The sequence below is a fragment of the Tiliqua scincoides genome, chromosome 2 (assembly GCF_035046505.1).
Source record: "Tiliqua scincoides isolate rTilSci1 chromosome 2, rTilSci1.hap2, whole genome shotgun sequence".
NCBI lineage: Eukaryota > Metazoa > Chordata > Lepidosauria > Squamata > Scincidae > Tiliqua > Tiliqua scincoides.
Window position 1 is genome coordinate 24,066,609 of NC_089822.1, and position 23,543 is coordinate 24,090,151.

The 23,543-nt window shown below is 43.9% G+C and overlaps 1 protein-coding gene across 1 annotated transcript in view; it reads left to right on the plus strand.

Moving 5' to 3' along the window:
* The window catches only part of RAB3C (RAB3C, member RAS oncogene family), a 117,281-nt gene extending 115,279 nt beyond the window's left edge, over positions 1 to 2,002 (plus strand). Inside the window, exon 4 of the mRNA XM_066616097.1 lies at positions 1,815 to 2,002. Coding sequence (XP_066472194.1) covers positions 1,815 to 2,002 — 188 coding nt within the window. The remainder of the gene's footprint in view (positions 1 to 1,814) is intronic.
* The last annotated feature ends 21,541 nt before the right edge of the window (positions 2,003 to 23,543 follow it).

Below are 23,543 nucleotides of genomic sequence, written 5' to 3' on the forward strand. Positions count from 1 at the left end.
TAAATCATATAGAGGATAGCCTCAGGGTACCATCAATATTCAGAGGCATGGTACTGCTTATTGAAAGAGGTCAAGGACAAACCAAAAGGAGTGATGATGAATTTCAACATGACTTCCTTATGTGCTTCCCGGGGCCTCTGGCTGGAGAACTAAACAGCTTTTTGGTCTGATCTAGCATGTGGCAAGTCTTGTTTTCTTAATAAACAGTTCCAGTGCCGCTCTTGGATATACTAACATAAATACTGTGCATTCATGTGAATTTACGTACTTCACTGAGTGATGGATATTGTTGGTTACCTGGTTTATTCCAACAGCCTGAGCCATAACTGTGTGACAGAGCACACATTTTGCATGCCAAGGCTCCACAAATCTCAGCCCCCAAAATGATAAATTGTCACCAACTGCACAGATTAAGGCTGATGGTATTTCTTCTTTATTTTAGCAAGATTTACACCACAAAACATGTAAAATAGGCTATAGATTTGCAGCAAGTGATACCTCAGCAGAAGCAGCACTGCTGAAAGGGCAGTGCTGGAAGAGCTCAGTTATCACAGGGGCTTGATAAAGAGCTTCTGGGAGCCGCATCCAGCACACTGGCCTTTTGTTTGACACCCCTGCCTTAGAACTTGTCAGAAATGTCAGGTATATAGAACAAAATTTTATAGTCAGTCAAAAAAGGCACAGTACTACTGAAAGCTTTGCAAGTATTTAAGTGAGAATAACCCAGCAGCTTTTCTGTGCCTAAATTCTGCGCTGTCACTACTGCTAGTGACATGACCTTTGTAAGTATTCTACAACCCCAGTATAAGGGATCTCATGCCCCAGATTTCAAACACAACCTGTTTTAAACCTGTTTTAAACAGGGCTTTTCAGACTGGGGCATCGCGACACCCCAGTCTATGGGCCCTGGCCTGTTTCCCTTAAGGGGTGGGGCCAGCTTCAAAGCTTCACAAGTGAAAGTGGGTCGATAGCATGCTGCTTCCACAAAACTGGAAGTGGAGTGTGATCGCTCCACTTTCACTTTTGAAGTATCGGGGAGCCCAGCGAACAGCCACGCAGGGCTCCCTGCACCCCCGGGAGGCTGCAGGAGGCTCTGGTAAGTGTACCCAAGCCCCTGCAGCCTCACTGAGTGGCACAATCCTGGGGATCAAGCTGCTGCCTTCCCCCTGCCCCCGCTGCCTCTCCCTGCCCCCGCAAGAACTTACTGCAACTTTCAAACTCCCTGGGAGTTTGAGAACCGCAGCTGCAAAAGATTGATGAAGCCTCATGCTTGCAGGAAGATCCTCTGCACAGCAGTTAGCGCAGCAGAAGTATGGATCAGACCACCTGCTTTCACACACATAGGAAGAGGAATCCTGCTGTTTTGGACATGACTGAAGCAGTGCATAAATAATTGTCAGGATGAAGGGGGTGTATACTGAAATCAAGGTGTAAGTCTTGCAAAAATCATCACCATCAACCTTATTCTGCTCAGATGGCAACAACATTCCCTGGCATCTCTGCAAAAGACTCGTCTCTGAAACTGTGGAAAGCCACTGCTAGGCAATGTAAATACTCATCTAGATAGATCAATGGTCTCCTTCAGGATCAGGCCATTGTCCTGACTTCCTTCCCTCAACCCTGTGCAAAGATTCAGCTGTTTAAGCTCTGGCAGTCAATCCATGTGGCCTACTGAAGCCAGTTATTCTTCTGCTTGTGTTGTTTTTTCCTCTGTTCATCTACATTTGTCCCACCCCCAAGTGGAATTAGACATCACTGAGGAAAAAAGGCCAGCAATACCTCCTGACCACAACATGTTCTGTCTGTTTTATCAGGTTTTGAATTCTTTGAAACAAGCGCTAAGGATAACGTCCACGTCAAGCAGACGTTTGAGCGGCTCGTGGACATCATCTGTGACAAAATGTCAGAAAGCCTGGAGACAGATCCTGCCATCGCTGCTGGTAAACAGAACACAAGACTAAAGGATACCCCACCTCCACCGCAACCCAACTGTGGCTGTTAATAGAGTCATCATCGACAGAGGCAGCTCCAGTGTGTTCTTTTGCCAATAGAGTATTTCCATAGGGTCTATATGCCTTTATTTATAATGTCTTACTGGTTCATTTCAAGGGGGGAAATATGTCTTATTTAATGTCCACTGCTGGTACAGTATGTGCATAGATCTCTTGGGTGGAACTGATTGTAAATGTCTAAGGAAAGGACTTTCCAATTTGTCTGCTTTTGGCCTCTGCATGTAGATGGCTGTCTTTTCTCTTATGTTTGCCTTTCTTCTACACATATCTATTATTACTTCAGCTGGTGCTGTGACCTCAGGTCCAAGTTTTGTCTGGACTTAACCCTTCTTCCATCCATTCCAAATTACATTCAATTACGGTGAGGATTCAGGAATAGGATACCCACTGCCCTGCGCTCCAAATCAATGTTTCTATTGCAGAGGAGCAAACTCATCACACAAGCAGAGCAGTGTCTTCCTGGTGGTTTGCCAATCTATATTCCCCAGAGGAGGTTCATGCTGCAAGGCAGTGGAGTAGCTAGAGGGGGTGCAAAGCACTAAGTTTTGCAGGGAGCCCCACCGCAGCATGCAAGCGACCCCTCCCCCTTCCTTTCCAAGCCATTCTGGGTGGGGGAAGCATCCGCCTCCCTTTTACTCCCCCACCCAGAATGGCTCTGAAGGGGAGGGGAAGGGACCACTTGCACACTGTGGTGGGGCTCCCTACAAAACTTACTGCTTTGCACCCTCTCTAGCTACTCCACTGGTACAAGATGAAGGTAGCCTTGTGAGAAAAACCATAGGAATGTCTCTAAGTAACAGCAAGGGTGGAACTTTAGGCTTTCCTGTTCTTAGTCATGGCTACCTGCCTCTCAAATGACTCTCATGGTGTGGGATATCCTGTGCTCAGAACCAAGATGTAAAGTTCTCTGGCTTTCAGCCATTCACCCTGCGAAGTCTGATTGTTTATCAAGTTATCTAGGACTTTGGGATTTCCTTCATGGGAACATTGCCTGTTCTGAGGGATATTTGTCCGTATTTCACATCACACCAACTTTTACTTTGGTTAATTATAAAAAGCACCCCTGTAAACCCTTAACACTCTGTAACTTCTGTAAGGATCTGTAAATGGAGGGAATACTTAAAAAAAGGAAGGAGCAACAGCATGGACTATTTCTTAGAGTAGGTGGCTATTGTAACTCTTCGGTTGTTTATCATGCTCGCAGTCAGATGTGAAACTTTTTTGTTGTTTCAAGAACCACCTTTTGTGGATACCACTTTTGCAAGTACCACCATTGCCATGGAGGCTGTAAGCAGGAGGGGCAAGTTTGCCCCACATTTTTCCCTACAGCAGGGGTGAGCAAATTTTCAACTTTAGGGATCCTAAACAATTGTATAGAAAAGGGAATTTCAGCAGGTGCAGCTTCTCCACTCACAGATGACAAGCTGTACCTGCTGAAATTATCTCTCCTGCACAATTGTTAAAGGTCCAGGTTCCATAAAGTTGAAAGTTTGCCCACCCCAATGTACAAGAAGAGAGAGGCTTCTTCAGGGGCTGCTGCCTCCTGATCTTTCTTTCACTTGGTACCCTCCCATCTCCAAACTGTACCAATTTTCAAGGGCCAAGCAGCTGCACAGCTACATCTTGCTCCCTGTGCACCACAGTCCCACCCATTTCCACTTCCAGTGCATTTGGGACTGATGGGACACTGCCCCATGGTCACCATGACAGTGAGGCCAAGCACCACCTGCCATACTTTGACAAATCACTAGCGGTGCTAGTACCACTAGTTAAAAAACACTGCGTTAGTTGCACATGGAGGGTTCCCATTATGTGTGCCAGGCTTTCTCTACATCCAAGTAAACAGAATACCCCTGGTATATGGAGCTCCATGTGTGCACTGAACATCTGCAAAACTTTGGCAGGTGCCGTTAATGTGGAAGTATATCCCTCTGAAATCACAGGGACTGGTTCCCACATGCATGCTCATCACAACACTAGTTGACTAAGATTAGGTGATCAGGCCTGTGTGAATGACACATTGCAGATGAATCACCACAGCTAGCGCTTTAGTATTTGTATTATACATTTTGACCCTGCTGCTCTGCCCAGGTGCTCCCAGGGTGCCTGCATCACCCAAAGTCCACTCAAATGCAGTATCTTTTTTTAAAAAAAACTGGAGAATGCTTACATATACTATTGAAAGTTAGCAAGTAATGTATGTGTAGGTGAACTGGCTTTGGGCTCCAATTCTTTTCTTGGCCAGCCTGTGCAGTGCAGCAGCATTCATGCAGCCTCCAGTGCATCTTGTGAGCTGGCTGGGGCCATGACATGATGGAGAGGTAAGTAAAATAAATGTTTACTTACCTACTCTGCCATGCCATAGTCCCTAATGGGTTTATACGAATCTGGGCTAGCTCTTTGGCTGGCACAAGTCCAAGTGGACCCAAGGGGCAGGACAAGGCCGGGCGTGGGGGCATATCATATGGGTGGCAGACCCAGTTCTCGCTCTCCCTCCTGACCCCTTACTCCTCCTCCCCACCCACTGCCTACCATTCACACTGACCTGCCTCTGCTAGGGGAACCAGAGGAGCCATTGCCACATGCGCGGTGCCACTTGCCATTTGAGACAGCAGCCTGGCTTGGCTTTCATGCCGCCAGAATGTGCCCTGCACTGCTAGAACACAAAATCCAGCAGCATAATCGGTGGATAGGATTGGCCAATTAGTTTCATGTAAAATACTACAGAATAACTTTATCTTTGTTTCTTATAATGATTCATTTCTTCCCTCTGATACCCTTCTGGTTAATAACAGTGCCCTTGGAGTTGCCTGAGAGGACAAATCTGGGTCATTACTTCAGAAAGGCAGCTTGCCCCAAACTTTCTGGTTGATGATTTTCTTATGATGAGAAAGTCAGAATTTGGCAGTGTTTTTAGAAGCCCCACAAAAACAAAAAACCTCCTTGAACAATTTCTAGAAGCAGACCATGCAAACTGATTATCACAAAAACACTGTGAAAACAACATGACAAACATGTAGAGTATTCTAAGTGTTTCTTTTTGTTCCCCAGATATTTATTTCTCACCCTGTTAATAAGCTCCCTCTCTGGTAATTGGAGCTGCTTTTTCACCTCTTCACCCTGCAGCATCCATCTTGGCTGCTCTATCTGGGTCACAGCAGTGAAGTTTTTCAAGTAATTGTCAGTTTCAAAGACATCTTAAGCACTTGCAGTTCTTTTTAGATCATCTTTAAGATGATCTAAAGTGTTATCGGTTTGAAACAAAGGGAGGAGTGAAAGGAGTGGGCATTACAGTTTGCTGCGTAGAAAACTGTTGAAGGCCCACAGCTGCAAGGAACCCCCTTGGCCCCATTCCAGCATAGCACAGCATCACAGGGGAAAGCTCCTATCACACCGTAATCATGAACCCCAATCAGCACAATCAGGGCTTGTGTGTGTGTGTGAGAGAGAGAGAGAGAGAGAGAGGAAAAAAAAATTCAGAGAAATTTCAGAGAGACAGAAAAAATGCAGCAAACTGGAACTGGGTGGAGAGAGGGCAGGCCAGAGGGAAGATTGGGCTGGGAGGGGGCGGAGATGGCGGCAGACTGCTGCCAAAGCCTATGCCCCCTCCCAAGCCATGGAGTCCTGAACAGGCCTCTCAGTTCCGCACCTGCTGAAGAGCTGGTGCAGCTCTAAGGAGGCCCAATGGGACTGCCAGGTTTTGATACAGGGTAAGGAAACATTTGTTCCCTTACTCTGAGGAGACTCGGGTGCTGCCCCAGCCCCGCAGGATTCAGTAGTGGCCATGTTTAAATGTGGACAATTTTGTGAGTTTCCACCTGTGGTCTGAAGTGTTGTCCATATACAGATTTACCATCTCAGGGAAAACTAGGCCAATATCACCTTGGTCAGCTATGTTGTCAAGATCTCTTGACCATTCATACTTTAGGCCCTCCCGTGCAACTGAATTCAAGAAAGTTCTTCACTTCCCTTATGGCTTTTTCTTCCTACAGTGTGCTCCTGTAGAAATATCCTGCTTGCCAAGCAAACTATTATCCTGTAAATCGTGATAATAATAATAATTAAAAAAGCAAAGTCCTTCCCATGTTAAGATGATAGTGGAAGTAGACACAAAGTCAATTCTACAAGATCCAGGTTCATGTGTAATGAGAGGAAAATATTAGGGCCAAAAAAAAACCCGTTCATTTTTCCCTGTATTTTTGTGAGTGTGACTAAACGCAGCCTATCAGTCACCAGCCTGATAGAAAACTCTTTTGAAAACATTAGTAACCTAAGAGGGGGTGTTTTTTTTAAGCAATTCTTTATTATTTAAATTTTCAGTTATTTACCCATTTTCTCTTAAAGATTTGGGGAACAAGTTTTTGATTTTCAGAGTAGCAGTGTGTATAACAAAAGAAGTCCCGGGTATGTTTTCACTTATTTTTTTTTAATTATTTCCCCAATTGCCTTCTCTTTCCTACTCTACAGGCACAATCCAGAAGAAGTATGCCCATGAAATCAATGGGAATTTAAGAGTGATTTCTTCCCATTGTATTAACCTTCTCTGGATTGCATCTGAGGTATTTTAGACAGCAGTTTGTAGCTGAAGGAAGAGCTTCTGCTTTGTATGCAGAAGGTCCCAGGTTCAAGGCCTCTCCAGCTGGGGTGGGGGGATTCCTGTCTGAAACCTTGGAGAGCTGCTGCCAGTCACTGCTGACAGCACTGAGCTAGACAGACCAGTGATCTGACATGGTTTAGAGCAGCTTCCTATATCCCTAGATGGGGGGGTAGGGATTGGGCAGAAGACTAGTTATCACCCATTCTGCTATAGTCAAAGTGCATATTAAAAGGAAAAAGCAATATGTGATCAGTAAAAGAATGTATAGTAACAAAAATAAGTGAGGAAGTACTAAAAATACAAACCTTTTTGGTGCATAAAAGGACCAAATGAAAATTATCTCAGAAATTGTAGTGTTGATGTAAAGTCCAGGTTCAGTATGTGTAGATTTTCCAATGAGCGAACTTCTATTGCATCATCATTTTGGATCCATGCAATTGTCACCATCATCACCTTTCTTTTCTGCCACCCTTCAATGATGGATAAATATTCTTGCTAATGGACAAGCCACTAGACAAGCCTGACCCCTCAGCACCAGCTGAACTATCACCACTCAAGAATACAACAACAGCCACTCTACAAGTATAGCAATGCCTTGCATGGTTTAAAACACCCACTTGCCCAAGCAGGGCCTTGCTTGATCCCTGGGCAAAGTATTGCTCCTGAGTTCCACATACAACCAACTGGATCATGGAGGCATGAGTTGAATGCTACAGTGTTCGTGAACACATGTACCAATGGAGTCTATCACAATGGTCTAGTACATCTTATCGGTGAAGTGGCAGGTTTGTGTTTTGATTTATATAGAATGACTCATTCTCTGATATGACAAATGTGCCTGTCCGTTTTAGTGCCATTAATACAGAATGGCGTTTTTATTCCTGCTTATTTTTAGATCTGGTTGTTTGGTATCTGAAATACTGATGAGCTGGCCTGCCTTTCTGTCGAAACCGCTTTCTGTCTCTCTCCACTGCAGTTTATGTGACTGTTACTGGAACCATTTGTTCCTTTGTGCTTATACTCAGAGGCTCTCCAAGCAATCAGTTAATAATGCAATGGAGGCACAATTGCTCATGTTTGGGCAGAATACAGGCATCTTTGCTAATGGGTGTTTTTCTGCTTCAGGATACCATATTTTCTTAGGACTCAAACAGCAATATATTGTTGCTGATAAAATGAGATTCTTTCCCCAGCTAATGGGACAATTGTGATCTGGAATTTTGATGTATGAGTGTCACAGGCTCCTATAGGACAGTGTTGGTGACACCATAGATAACACAGGCCTGTGCAATTGAGAGTCAGAAAAACTTTTTTTCAAAAGTTATGATGGTTTTATATGAATTTGGGATGCTGATTCCAAAAATGGCATTTTTTGGAATCAGTTTTGTCCTGTTATGTCTAGTTTCTGAAATATGGCATAGCCTTGTTAGTGAATGGTTCAAGCAGCTTCCTCATGAGGAAGCCATGGCATAGGCAAGGAAGCTGCTTGAACCATTCACTAACAAGGCTATGCCATATTTCAGAAACTAGATGTGACAGGACAAAACCAATGCCATTTTTGGAATCAGCACCCCAAAAATACCCAGGAATTGGTCTGACATTTAAGACAGCAAAATGTGTGTTGGCCTGACTGCAGCATGCCTGCACTATATTGTGATGCTAGCACTGGCACTCAGCCTGAAAAAAGGGACTTGTACAGGTGCTAAAGCTGATTGGTCTCATAGCAATGTTCAACCAAACCCTTCCCCTACAGCAGCAAGCTTTCAGACTTTGCTTTGAGATTTCTTAGAGTCATTGACCAATTTAATCTGACTTAACATTTTCTGGATTTTGCTTTGAGAGCAGCAGCAATTCAGTTTGATCCCTGTGGCCAGTCCCTCTCTGCAACCTGAGTATCCCTCATCATGTACTAGAGAACCCTGTTTTGAAATATCTTAAGTGGGGGAATAGGAGTATAGATACCCACTTGTATCTCAACCTACCCCCTCTTCTTTCTGTGTGTTCTGGACATTGCACTATTGCCTGTGATTTGGAATAAGCCCTTGATATACTGCATAGGGAAACTACCTGAACAGCAAAATCTATGTGGCCTTTCCAGAGTGTGAGTCCTTTTCTTTCCGCTTGACTCAGCTCTGTTATGTCCAGCTGTACTGCCTGCACCTTATTTATTTTAAGAATTAAGTGCTATTTAATGGTACACTATGTTCACTGGAGTTTGATCCTAACTTGCAGGATTGTTGGAATGTTTTGTTTTCTAGGAGACAAATGATGGTGCAAGATTTACGTCTGTTGATAAAGTCTTTGTCAGTCACAGGAAGTTCCTAGACCTAGTTTTCATAAGCATGTTTGATGATGGCACTGTGTAAATGGGCATCTTGTTGAATAGGGGTATTTTTTCCATGGGTTACCCATAAACATCCATCTTACATAGATCAAATACCGTAACTGCTCCTGTTACAGCAGGGTTTGCATTTATCCCATTCAAACCATGTTAGACAAACACAGAGAAATCTGCAGTAATTCTGAAGTGTCCATGGGGATCTATGTTGAATTGTCAATGGAGATCCTTCTGCAGTAGTGAGAGTGTACTTTTTTTCTCTATGGATACAAGCTTCTGGCATCTGTTCATCCCATCAGATCACTGTGATGCTGGAGTTACAAGAAACCAAGGGTCAACTTATGGAATGTGTTTCTAGTAGATGTGGGCAAATTCTCATGTACCTGCTTTTATGTTAGAAAGTGTTGACTCTCAGGTAGCTTTGAGGCACTATTGAAGTATAGAGTCTTTTACCTAATCAATAGAAAATTATCTACAACATGTCCAAGAAGTGAACCCATTTCCTTTGACCTAAGTCCTTTGGGCACCAGTAGATTTATGGCACAGCTGGATTCATCATACAAGACACTCAGTTGTTGTCCATCATCATAATCCCATTAAGACCAATGCAACCTAACTTCTTTCTTTCAGACAATCAAGTCAACGATAGGTTTTTCTTTCACATGCCACAAGAACTTGGTTTTGTCAAGATTTTCTATATATAAAACTTGAATTTAAAACACAGTGTGACAACTATTTAGATTGGTAAGCCAGATTGTTGAAATGTATTTTTATTTTACTTCTGTCAAAGGATATTTATTTTACCTAACAGCTTATCATTCACTTTCCTCATCCCAAGGCAATTTGATATACTGGTTTAGCTATGGTTAAGTCATTTCATTTACTGGTCTTCCCCTCTTCTCCCCCCAAATCTTTCCTTAACCCCTTCTTTTGTGGAACTTTCCAAGAAATTCACTTTGTCACTAGCAAGTTCCTGTGGTCATTTCACAAGCTGTAGCATCCATATTTATAACGGCAGCAAAACAGATAGCACACTGTTTGGTTACATGGTATTTATTATAATAGGGGAGAAGACTCATACCCTGCACCTTCCAGCAATGTTACACCCCTGCCTAACATGCGAAACAGATGCTGGGACTTGCTCAGCCATTACCGCAATGAAGCAACCTAAATGGGTAATCCTGACATGTACTTTGCAACTTAGTGTTCAATGGAAGCAGTGCTGTAATTCCCGTTCAATTTATTGTTGGTAATGTCAGCTGTTTTGTGGTTCAGTTGGATTGTCCAAACGTGTATACTATTGAGTAGTGTTTGTGGAACTGAAGTGTCTTAAATGTTGCATGAAAATGTTGTTTAAAAAAATAGATTTGTTTTCTATTTTTGAACACCTCTAACCTGAGGGATCATGGGCCAATAAGTGCAATATTTAATGACTTACTCAGTGTATATAAACTTTGTGTGAAAGAGAGACGCATTGTGAATGAGTGGGCTGCTGCTGCTGACTGGAGACTGCGTGGCTTATTTAAACAATTTCTAGTAACTGTTACATGTCCAATAGTCACATTTATACTGTATAAATGCTTTTAATTGTGTAGTGCAAGAATCTTCTATTCCTGATTCTGTTAAAATATTTTTCCTATATGAGATAACTATAAAAAGATGTCTATATGTTTCCTTGCAAGTGCATGTCAATTTTACTTCTAGAACCATGTCTTTAAAAAAACAAAACCAAAATATTGTCCTATAAATAAAAACAATGAAGAAACTTATTTTCAGTCAAAATATCATAGATTATTCTCAGTCAATTTGTGCACATTTGAGAGACATGTTCTGTAAGAATGTTATAGACTACCTAGAAAAACATTTTTTTTCTGAGGCATTAGCTATGTATTCTGCCAGCTTATGTAACCATAGGTGAATGTCTCCAGTAGCCGTTTCTACATTCTAGGATATTATTCATTTAGGTGATATATAGCCCACTTTTCAATTAAAAATATTGTCAGACTGGGGTACAATTATAAACAAACAGTAGCAATGGATGGGATAAGACTAGGATCTAGTACTGAAACAGAAACAAGAAAACAGAACTCATTGTAAAAGTCTTGTCTGAAAAGAAAAATCTTGAGCCTTCAGAAGGAAAGGCTCACAGATCTGCTGTATGGTACTGGGAAGCTGGTGCCAAAGCTGAGAGCCCATCACCAGAAAGCTCTGTCAGTCAATGATGGAACCTCCTCACCAGATCTTTGAAAGAAGGATATACTGTACAATATGGTCATTATGGTTCAGATCATAACGTTAAATAGAATTATCGTGGTGGGGGTTCAATTGGCAATGTTCCATTTGGTTTGCCCTCAGTGCATGGGCAGGATAGAACTTCTGCATAAAATCATAGAATGTTAGCGTTGAAAGAGATCTCGGAGGTCATCTATTCCAACCCCCTGCTCAGTGCAGGCAACTACAGATAACTAGAGCATCTTACAGCTAAATTGATAGAAAGATTAATGAAAACTTTTGTAATTACAGAATTATAGAAAAAGAGGATTTCTTCCAAATTATGTTTCAGGAGACTTCCACAAGAGACATGTGTTTTTGTAAATATGCAGAGGGGTACATTATGGAGCCACTATTTGGTACAGCTCCCTGATGCATTTCATGGATATGTTTGCGTGCACAATGTCTCCCTTCAAGCATTGGTGTTTGCCTTGTGGAAACTGGGAAGATAGCTACCACATGAAATGGGAAGTTACTTCTGGAAAGGATGTTAACAGTTCTGTTTTGTACAGTTTGAGGACTAGTTCACGTATTACAATTCAAGAAGCATGATTACTGTATTTTTTATCATTTCTATGCACAACTAATAGAAAAAACCATTAGTCATAAGCACCATCCTATGATATGATATCATAACTACAATACAGAGGGATCAATTGGGTCAACACAGAGCATCTTGCCAGGGTCACCTGTGAGTGCAACTGAAATGGGATTGAATACATGTGCACATTCATTGCTCTTGCCCATTGGACCATGTTAACTAGAGAAAAAAGTTTGTATAGCATGGGTTAAATCTGTAGCAAGTTTTTCCTGTGCCTCAAGTAGCACTTTATGCAGGCATGGGCAAACTGTTTAGTTGTGGAGTTGAGGGTGGAAGGAACTCTTAACTGACCAATCATGCCTAGTCAGCATATTACAATAACCTAGAGATGTTCCTATGGTAAGCACATTCTCTTAAGCAAAAGGCAAGGCTTCCCTTTTCTGTTTCAGCCACAGAACCTCAATTAGAGCTGTGCAGAGTAGTTTCAGGAACTGAGGACCAAACCACACATGGCACAGAAGGGGATCTTCTAACTATTAAACCCCCCCCCCCAAAAAAAAATAATTCCAGGAGGTACAGGAGAGTGGTGCTAAGGAAGGGACTGTCTAACCCAATTATTTTCAACATTTTTCTTCTCATGGCACGCTGACCTCTATGGTCTTTTCTTCTTGTGATATCACTTCTGGAAGACTCTTCTGGGTTCTGTGGCTCTGTTTCTAGAGCATCTGTCTGTAGTAATGAATTGTCTGTCCCTCTTCCCCCACCGGCAGAAACAGCCCTAGAAACAGAGCCACGGGACCCAGAAACGTTTTTCAGTGATTTTCAACCTCTGTGCTCCAAATTTCGGTGGCATACCTATGGGCCTTTCACAGCACACCAATGTGCAGCGGCACACTGGTTGAAAATCAATGGTCTTTAATCCTTTCCCTCATACTGTTGTTTTTTTTAAGTGAAACACTCCACTCATATAATGACTTTTTTAGGAGACGCAAAGTAAATCTTTTAGACAGGCAGGCTAATCACAGAGGCTCCAATTCAGCTAAACTTAGTCAACATTAAATCCTTATGAAACCAGTAGGACAAGGGAGCAGTGACACATCTAAGGATGCAACTCTGTGCACCTCTCCAATTCATGCAGGGTGGAACATACAACCTTCACCGGATGCCTCATCTGAATTTGTAGCTTTTGCAGTTCCTGGTTGCCAACCTACAAACCAAATAGAGAAACGGCTGGAATTCAACTCCTTTCCCTCATCCTTTAACAACTACAAGGTAGTGACTGTGCTTCTAAAAATAATAGTTCAAAATGCTGCTGGGTGATATATGTTGTGAAATCTCCTTCATTATGTTCACAGGAGTTTTTGTTTGGGTGTAAGTACCAGTATTATCCATGTGAAGAGTCTTAATTATATGTGGAAGTAAAGACTACGTGTAAACCATTGGACATTCTAGTTTATGTGAGTTCTGTATAAAAGTGCACCTGTATTAGTTTGTCATTTGGATGAATCTGTAGAAATGATTCAATAAATACTTAAGAGACTATATTCATGAATTCAAGTTGTGTCGAGATAATTTTCTGTTATTCCCTAATGTCACCAAATGGGCGGCATTCATCACATCACACATCAGCAAAATAATCAGTGAGACAGAAGCTGACATTCCTTTTTATGTTAGGGAAGAACAACATGTTACAATGAATGTAAGTCTGCCCCTGAAAATGGCAGGCCCGCATAGAGCCCCTGCCCTGCCCTGCCCTGCACAATGTCTAGTTCAGCCCAGTCATCACGTCCTTTTCCTCGCCTCCATCAGCGGCAGGCAGTGATTTAGAGCAAGTTCAGATAAATACAGATTGTAATAAATTGGTATAGTGTAGAGTTCCATTCAGACCCAGAAGGAATGTGCACATGTATCTCTAGCTGTGGATTTGCAAATCCAAATGAGTGCTAAATGTGGGATTCCTAGCTTGGTTCAGCATAAGAACATAAGAACAGCCCCACTGGATCAGGCCATAGGCCCATCTAGTCCAGCTTCCTGTATCTCACAGCGGCCCACCAAATGCCCCAAGGAGCACACCAGATAACAAGAGACCTCATTCTGGTGCCCTCCCTTGCATCTGGCATTCTGACATAACCCATTTCCAAAATCAGGAGGTTGCGCATACACATCATGGCTTGTATCCCGCAATGGATTTTTACTCCAGAAACTTGTCCAATCCCCTTTTAAAGGCGTCCAGGCCAGTCGCCATCACCACATCCTGTGGCAAAGAGTTCCACAGACCCACCACACACTGAGTAAAGAAATAATTTCTTTTGTCTGTTCTAACTCTCCCAACACTCAATTTTAGTGGATGTCCCCTGGTTCTGGTGTTATGTGAGAGTGTAAAGAGCATCTCCCTATCCACTCTGTCCGTCCCCTGCATAATTTTGTATGTCTCTAGCCTTTCCTCATAAGGAAGGTGCCCCAGCCTCTTCTGTTCCAGCCAGCAACTGTTCCAGCCAGCCTTCTGTTCCAGTTCCAGCCAGCAACTGGAGCTACGTGCAACCCTGTCAGAAAATGAGCCACAGCACAGATCAGCTGTTTGGGAGGGAGGACTCGACTCAATCTCCCTTCTGAATAGTTGATCAGCACAACTGCCGAATGTCTGCAAAGACTATGCGTATGTAGCCTCACTCGGCTGTTATGTGAACATATGGTTGGATCTGGCCCTACAATCCAAGTAGATTGTGTTGCAATTTGTCAAAGGTTCAGGGGGGAAAAACATTATTCAGGCCACAATCCTATAGGCACTTTCCAGGGAGTAAGCCCCATTGACTATAATGGGACTTACTTCTGAGTAGACATGCCTAGACTTGGGCTCACAGTCCTCTAATTTCTGCCCTCCATAGGCAGATGTCTTGAATAAGACATCACAACTACTCTTTTGGTTTAAGAGAGCTCAAATAATGTAGCAGTGAGCAAACTGTAGCAAGAACCTGGCAGAACTAGCCTCTAACTTTTCTTTAAACTTCTGAAATCTGGATTTATATCTATCCTATTGTCTTTTCTCTACCCACAGTTAGGGCAAAATGTGCAGTATGTAATTGCACAAAAATAGTAAAGAGTAGCACTGGGATCGAAGAAGGATGATTAATGCTGGAAAAACATCTGGTTGATCTCTGAAGTGGAACTTCCCTTAAGCAATTTCTTTTATTTCCCCATAGTCTCTTCCCCCCTCCCGCCACTCAACCCTTTGTTTTCAAACTGAAAAGGTGTTCTCACACCAATTCAATGCACATTCCATCCTCTATCAAATCCAGCAGCATTTCTGGCTCTTGTTGCACCCAAGGCTGTCCCTTCAAACACCACTCCCTGACTCCGAAGTAACCGTGGTGATGTGAGGATGTCATCACTATTACTTCTGGTTGTACACCACTCTGAGCAGCTGCCTGCTTTTTTCACTTTGAAAAAAGTGGAAGAAGCGGGCAGCCACTCCAAGTAGCTGCGATGAGGGGTTCCTGGCAGGCAGGTTGCACAGTGCAGTTGATAGCTGTGGGCCACCCCCTACAGAGTGCCACCCCCTACAGAGTGCCACCCAGGAACACAGTCTCCCCCCTCAGCTATGCTACTGATCAAATGCAGAGTACACACAACCCATCAAAAGCAACTTTAATGGAACAATGGTTTGCTATAGATTATAGACAGTTTGCTCTGAGGACAGCCAATGCTGGGATTAAAATACATGAGCCAGTCTCAATTTGGCATGGGGGGGGGGTGGATTATTTGATCAGCTTCCAGCATGTCTACTCAGAAGTAAATTCCATTGAGATCAATGGAACCTACTCCCAGTTAGTATGCACAGAATTGCATCCTGATTCCTTTTCTTCTGTTTGCATTTCTGGATACTGTATTTATACAAAGGCCCACTTTCTAGCCCTCTCACCTTTCAGTGCGCCGAGAAGAGGACTTCAAAAACCCTTCTGCAACAGATGAATCACTTTATTAAAATGAAGTACATGCTACCTTTAATAATAACTTCTGTGTGAGCCAATAGATCTTCCTCTTTCCTCCTTGACTGTCATGCGAATATAAGTTTGTGATCTGCTCACATGAGATTTTTACCCCCCATATAACATGAAAATGCATCTCTAATGTGGTCTGCACATCCTATTTTTGGTTGTCTCACTTCATGTCTCACTTGGCAAGACTGCGAATTAATATTATTAAGAATATACTGTATACCACATTTCAACAAAAAATATTAATATAGCCATATACAGAGAAAAATCAAACAAAGAAATGGTTTCCTTTCCTCAAAAGGGCTTACAGACTTTTCTTCGGACACATCCAATGTCAGTCACAGAACATTACCCTTGGTCTCAAAGATATTGTGAAGAATACAGCAACCACCACAGAAGCAAATTGTTATTTGCATCCACATATCCTTCCATGCAGTGCCAGTGATATTTGAATCTTCCAAATGCTTGTTCAGCCAAAATCTTGTACTTATTGGGTACACTGTTGAACTTCACTTATGGGACTGTTTTGAGGAAAAATGGCCTCATTGATCTACCTCTTCCACTGTTTTTGTCTCACCAGAATACGGGGGACTTGTAGCCATACCTAAGCCATACTTACTTGGAAGCAGGGATTAAATACAACCCCATCTATGCAAGGAAGCTTGCAGATCATTTTCCACTAGCCTGTCTTCACTAGGTAGCTGATAATGTTTTTCACTGCATGCTCTGTTAGCCCTGGGGTGTCAAACATGCTTCATAGAGTGGGCCGAACTGCATTCATGATGCCTGCTGAGGGCTGGAAGTTGTCATTAAGCAGGTGATGTGGTTAAGGAGGTTATTACCAGAAATAAGTGCACTTTTTTCTTACTTAGGAACTCATCAGCTGCAAATGACAGAAGAAAAATTGCATCTTTTAAAATATTTTGACAATATGGGAGAGCCCAAGTATCATACAGGCTGCCCTTTCAGCAGTGACACCTCAGCCCAGCTCAGCAGCTGAGAGCAGCTGATGGTGGTGCCAGGAGAGCCTGAGGGCCAGATAAAGAGCTTCCAAGGGCCACACCTGGCCTGTGGGCCTTATGTTTGACACCCCTGTGTTAGCCACAGGTGTACACTTTTTATTCCTGTTGCATATATGCAACATTGGGCAGAAATGGTTTGGGTTTCTTTGGAAAGAGTGACATGTTAAAAAATAAAATTAAATAATGTGTATTGGATTCCTACTCTGGCATCTAGACTCCCCCATATTTTCTTCTATCAGGGCTGCTGTGCTTTTCCCCTGACAGGAGACATTCAGTAGGGCAGGTAGATACAGTTTGGGGGAAAGTTTCACCTGCTGGTTTTCTGCCTGCTGTGCAGCTGTTCAAGACACAAGTGGGGGGGGGGGAAGACTTGGAAACTCTACTTCCTAAGGCAGTATCCCTCTTAGGCTGTGACCCTCTACGCACTTTCCTGGGAGTAAGCCCCATTGAAGACCATAAGGCTTACTTCTGAGTAGACAGGCCAGGATTGTGCTGTTAGTGCAATCTAGCAAAACAAGCAGCTTTTTCTTCTGTTTGTGGTGGTGGCTTATGACTGTTTTATTACTGTTGCTTCATGCTAGATCAGCCATTTTCAACCACTGTGCCATGGCACACTGGTGTGCCACAGATGGTCTGCAGGTGTGCCGCAAGAGTCTGGGGGAGGGTCATTTGTTAGTAGGGCCACTGGGGGAAGTGAGCCCCTCCTGCCAGTGGTTGTGACTTGTCAAAAAACTGATGGTGTTCCTTGATAATTTTAGTGCCTTGTCAGTGTGCTGTGAGATGAAAAAGGTTGAAAATAACTGCGAGATACTCGCATCTCCGGGTTTTTACTGCCCCTCTTCTTTCCTGCTGTCGCTTTCACTGCATTGCCAAACCGCATGGGGTCGCTGCAAGGCTCCTTTTTTAATGGAACCATCATTAAATGCAGGCTGCGGATTCCCGACAGCTTTGTTTCCTCCTCCTCTTCCTAGTCACTCTGCAGCTCCAAAGATCCCCCACTTGCCAGTGGCCACTGGAGCCTTGGGTCCCCTTCCAGGGTCGTGAAGTCGGACATCCCTCCCACTCTGGCTCCTTCTTGAGCGCCAAGTGCTGCTCTCCAGCAAGCGCTTCCAGTGCCGTAGCTAGAGGGGGGGGCAAAGCACTCAGCTCTGCAGGGAGCCTCACCGCAACGTGCGAGCGGCCTCTCCCCTTCAGAGCCACGCCTCCCTTTTGCTCCCCCCGCCTGGAACGGCTCTGAAGGGGAGGGGCCGCTCGCACGCTGCGGTGAGGCTCCCTGCAGAGCTGAGTGCTTTGCCCCCCTCTAGCTACGCCACTGCGGGCTTCCACGCGCCTGCTACAGTGTAACCCTCCGTAGGTTGGTTTCAGGCACAGCCAAGGGTGCTCCAGCGCGCCACCTGTCGGCCGTTCCGCAGCACTGCTCCACAGACCTTCCTTCCCCCTTCTCAGCGGTCTGCCCGAGGCTCCGCTTCACTCCCCCGCAGAGGAAGCAGCGATGTAGGGCGAGTGAGGGGGGAAGCTGCGGAGCCCTCAGCGCCAGCAGCCTCCCAAACCACCCCTCCAGCCAGGGGACTGAGGCTGCAGTCCCATCCACACTTAACCTGGGAGTAAGTCTCATTGACTGTAATGGGACTTACTTCTGAGTAGACAGGCAGAGCGTGGTTTGTGAGATGCCTGTCTACTTAGAAGTAAGTCCAACTATACCCAAATGGGACTTACTCTTAGGTAAATGTGGATGAGGCTCTAGAGCCCAATCCTATGTGTATAGGATTAACTGACTGTGTATAGGGACTGACTCAGAAGTAAGTCCCATTATAGTCAATGGGGCTTACTCCCAGGTAACTGTATAGGATCGCAGCCTTAGAGCCCAGTCGTAAGCATGTCTACTGAGAAGCAAGTCCCACTATAGTCAATGGGGTTTACTCCCAGGTTAAATGTGGATAGGACTGCGGAACCCAATCCTATGCATGTCTACTCAGAAGTAAGTCCCATTATAGTCAATGGGGCTTACTCGCAGGTAAGTGAGGAACCGCTTAAAAGGAGAGGAAGGGCCGGACCAAGACGGGGTGGGGGAGGCTCCATTGCACAATCCTCGGCAGGGCTACTCAGAAGTAAGGCCCTTGATGTCAATGGGACTCACTCCCAGGAAAGCGGATGCAGGAGTGCAGCCAAACCAGGCGGCAAGCCTGGCCGGCGCGTTCCCTTCTCATCCTTCCCCAAAGCGCAGCTCTTCGCCGGGCCGCCTGCAGGGTCGGGCCAGCTGGACGAGAGCGGGAACAAATCGCCACCCGCAGCTGCGCAGGATCCGGCCGATCAGCCGCTTGGAAACACCCTGCGGGGGCGTCACAGTCCCTCCCGACTGCCCTCGCCCGAGCGTGGGCGACCTCCTGAATGGCAGGCGAGGTTGCTGGAGGGAGGGCTGGCAGGGAGCCGGGCACAGCTGCGCAGAAGGGGTGAGGCAGCCTGGACTCCCCTTCCACGCCCCCTTCTGGAAAAGTCTGGAAAAGTCCGGTCAGGGTTGGCATCATGTGGCTGGAGGAGATGGTCTCCCCACAACCTGCATGCCGCAGTGGGGAGTTTCTGCATTAGGTTGACACACACACAGGCACACATTGGCAGAAATGGCCTACGCAAACACACGCATCTATGGGCAGAAACGGCTGCACGTGCACAACAGGGATCAAATGTGCACATCTGTGGGCCTGGCTGAAATGGGCTAAACATGACAGAATGTTTTGCACCAGTGCAGAGGCCCACATTTGTGCCCATGTTTGTTTACAGATTTATGTCCTGCTTTATCTCCCCAAAGAGCATTCAAACTGGCTTACAACAATAGGAACATTATAAAAGTATAAACGTCAAAATAACCGGAAAACAATATAAAATCTGAAAATCTCATGAAAAGCCAGCAGCGCACAATAAAAAGAGCAGAGCTCATAAAACCTTAAATGTCCGTGTTAAAAGCCTAAAACTCAGAAGGCAAGTGTGAAAAGAAATGTCTTCCAGGTTATATGGAAGAAGATGATTCTCTGGCCCTAAACCATACAGGACTTGTTACAATCTTAATTTTCAGGTTAACATAAGAAGAGCCCTGCTGGATCAGGCCAAAGGCCCATCTAGTACAGATTCCTGTATCTCACAGTCACAGTGGCCCCACAGGGAGCACAGAAGACAACTAGAGATCTGCATCCTGGTGCCCTCCCCTGCATCTGGCATTGTTAAGCAGTAGATGTGTCTCTCAAGCTTGCTTAGCCAAGATCAGTGAAGCATGTGTCCTGACAGTTCTTTTTATTTTATAAAGCTTATCTGCTACCACCCACAGAAGATCCAAACCTGCCTTCACCATAATCATCAAAACAATAAAAATCATTATAAGCATAAGAATGTAAAACATAAGAAGAGCCCTTTGGATCAGGCCATAGGCCCATCCTGCTGTATCTCACAGTGGCCCAACAAATGCTTCAGGGAGCACAAAAGATAGCAAGACACAGCCTGCATCCTGGTGCCCTCCCCTACATCTGACATTCCAAGATAGTCTGCTTCTAAAATCAGGAGCTTACACACACCTACCATGACTTGTAAGCTGTGATGGACTTTTCCTCCATAAATTTGTCCAATCCCCTCTTACAGGCATCTAGGTGAGATGCCATCACCACTTCCTGTGGCAAGGAGTTCCACAGACTAACATGTCCAAAAGTCAAGTGAAATAAAAAGTGAGTAATAACTTGTGGTGCTGCCTAATGTTTCTCAGAGAGCCACTTTTTGATCAAATTTCTGGTCCCTTAGAGAGCAGCAGCAGCATCTCTGACCGCGGGTTTAGTAACACAGTATTTGAATAATATTAAGGGCCCAATTCTAGCCAACTTTCCAGCACTGATCAGCCACAGTGCAGCCTCAAGGTATGGGAACAAATGTTCCCATTGGAACAAATGGGAACAAATGTTCCCATACATTGAGATGACTTCCTTGACTGCTCTCCCCCCCCCCCCCCCACTTCAGGATGCAGTGCTTGCCTCTTTGGCACGGATGCATCTGTGCTGGAAAGTTGGATAGGATTGGACCCTAAAGGTATTGATACTTTTAAATGTCACAAATATAGCAACAGTACAGTGTTAAGTGCCTATAATGCACTTGATGTTCATAAAGTTAGGAACAGATAAGGAGATCAATATGCCACAGAGATCCCCCCCTCCCAAATTAAAACTCCTAAAAAATTTACATCTCTAGGTTGGGGTGTGTGTGATTTTCTACAGAAAATAAGCACTGGAAAAAAGCCCCTCACTACACACAATTTTTTTTTTCACTTCAAATTGCAGCTTCAGGGACTGACAGCCCAATCCTATCCACACTTTCCTGGGAGTAAGCCTTATTGACTCTAATGGGACTTACTTCTGAGTAGACATGCATAGGATTGGGCTGTGAATGTATAAAGAAAGGAGACATCCAAAAATAGAATTGCATGATGTATCATTCCACCCCAGATCTTGGCTCTCAAGGAAATCACTCAGTGATAACCCAAAACTTAAGGGCGCAGCTGAAAGGGCTGAGTTTTCAGTATGGCTTTATGAGAATTTGCCTGCCAGTTGCTTACAGACATAATGAAATTTCTTTCCAGTATCTAAGTTGTGGCCCATTTGGGTCACATAATGAGGGATCTTGGAGTCATCATTTCCTGACTGATGTCAAGATCTGCTTTCCTCTCTATAATTTCGTAACAGCACAACATGCCAAGAGTACATGCTGTCCTTAACTAGGTATTAAAACTGTAATTGCACTGAAGGGGACAATTGCGTGACTTCTTCCTCTTCATTTAAGAATGTCTCAATAGGTATTATCCCAATGACGAGTCCTCTTCTGATCAAGGCAAAGGCTGAACGTTTGGCTTGGTTCCTAGTCCTCTTATGAAACCTCATGTCCATTTGGTGACATGAGGTTAATCAACTCAAAAAAAATTCCTTTTTTATTTATTTATATTTTATTTGGAGGAATTTCTGTGTTGCTTTTTTGTCTATAATTAAAGTGGCTTATAAAATAACAATGATATATATCAAACATCCAATAAAAACATACCTATGTTCAAAAAAAAGAACAGCACAGAAAAGCATCAGCAGCAAAATACCAGTTGAAGCAAGTCACCAAAAGCAACCAGGAATGGAGCCAGGTGGATCTCCACACTTGGGTGCAACAAAGAAGACCCTATACTTGTGCCTGCCAGTAACCCATCTTTCAGTGATGAGGTAGAGAATATGACCACAGATATCAGCCCAGATCTTGGGCAGTTTTTATTCTGTTCAGTGGTCTAAATCTCTGTTGCAGGACAGTGAAGGCAACACAATGCTTATGTGCTGGGGGAGCATTTATCCCAGGGAATACAGCAGTCATAAACCCAAGAAATATAATATTTAATCTTCATCACAATGAATCGTATATACAAAAAGTGTTGATTCATGGCTGAAAATAACTGAACGTTGAAATAAGTCTCCATTTGGTGTTTATTGGATGAGAATTGCTTTAATTGAACACCAGAGAGAGCCTTTGAGTAATACTTCAGAACCTGCGCTTCATTCACAAATGCTGTACACAGGCCAAAAGAAACTCAATCAAGCACAGAATAGTTGAGTTCATTCAATATACTCAGGCACAGTTTTAGGCCAGCAACTCTTCTACGTGTAGTTAGTTTCAAAGTACTTCTGTCTTTATGGTGTCCAACAGCACCTGGGTAATTCAGTGGATGGAGGGATAGTTCATAGAATGTGCTGGAAACCTGTTCAGTATACCATATGCAACCTGTTGCTGTCCACATGGCTTGTTTACTTTCAAAAAGAAAGAAGCGTGTACTGTTTGAGTGTTTCTATTCTCATTTTATTTCAAATTTTGGAAATGGCCACTAAACAAATAATAAGGTCATTACCTTTTTTTTCCTGGCAGAAATCTTGTGCTATTCCAGTAATGTATGATTTGGGCCTCAGAGGACTGGTTTGCACATGTGTGTTCATCCCTTGTTGACTAGCATCAGAAGATGACTTGCACATTGGAATGAAGCACTGCAGGTTAATCACAGATGTGATCCCTATGCAGATGTTATCTTTCTGAATTCATTGAATGCAGGGGGAGGGTAGGAGGAGAGCAGTTTGCCTACATGCTCACTGGGCATGCCCCCCCACACTAATCCACATTTTAGTCACTTGTCTACAGATACCAGCATCTAATGCAGGTACAGGGCTCCTTCAGAGCACAATCCTAACCAGGTCTACTCATAAGTAAATTCTATTTTGTTCAATGGGGCTTACTCTCAGGAAAGTGTGGTTAGGATTGCAGCCTCAGACAGTGTAGAATTCTAAGCCATCCCAGGGCTATCCTCTGCAGCCGAGCACCAAACATATTAAGGCCTTGGGGAAGTGGCAGCCAATAGCATGGTTAACGCATGCACATTCCCTCCTACTTTTCCCCTGCAATGAATGATTGGCAGAAGATTTAAGTACAGGGAGGGGAAACCACATAACGCATAATTCTATGGAGTTTGCTGCTGCAAAATGTGGTGACGGCTGTCCTTTTAGACTGCTTTTAAAAGGCATGAAAGTCATGGAGAAGAGCTTTCACTGGCTATTAGTGATATGGCTATGTGGCACATCATTTTTCAGACTAGGAAACCTCTTTTTGGTCCTCGGTCATGTGCTCAGTGCATCATGACAGCCATTACTTTTAACAAAGAACTTGTTTCCTCTCTCTCAAGGTCTTCAGTCCACAGCTTATTCATTATTGGAGCATGA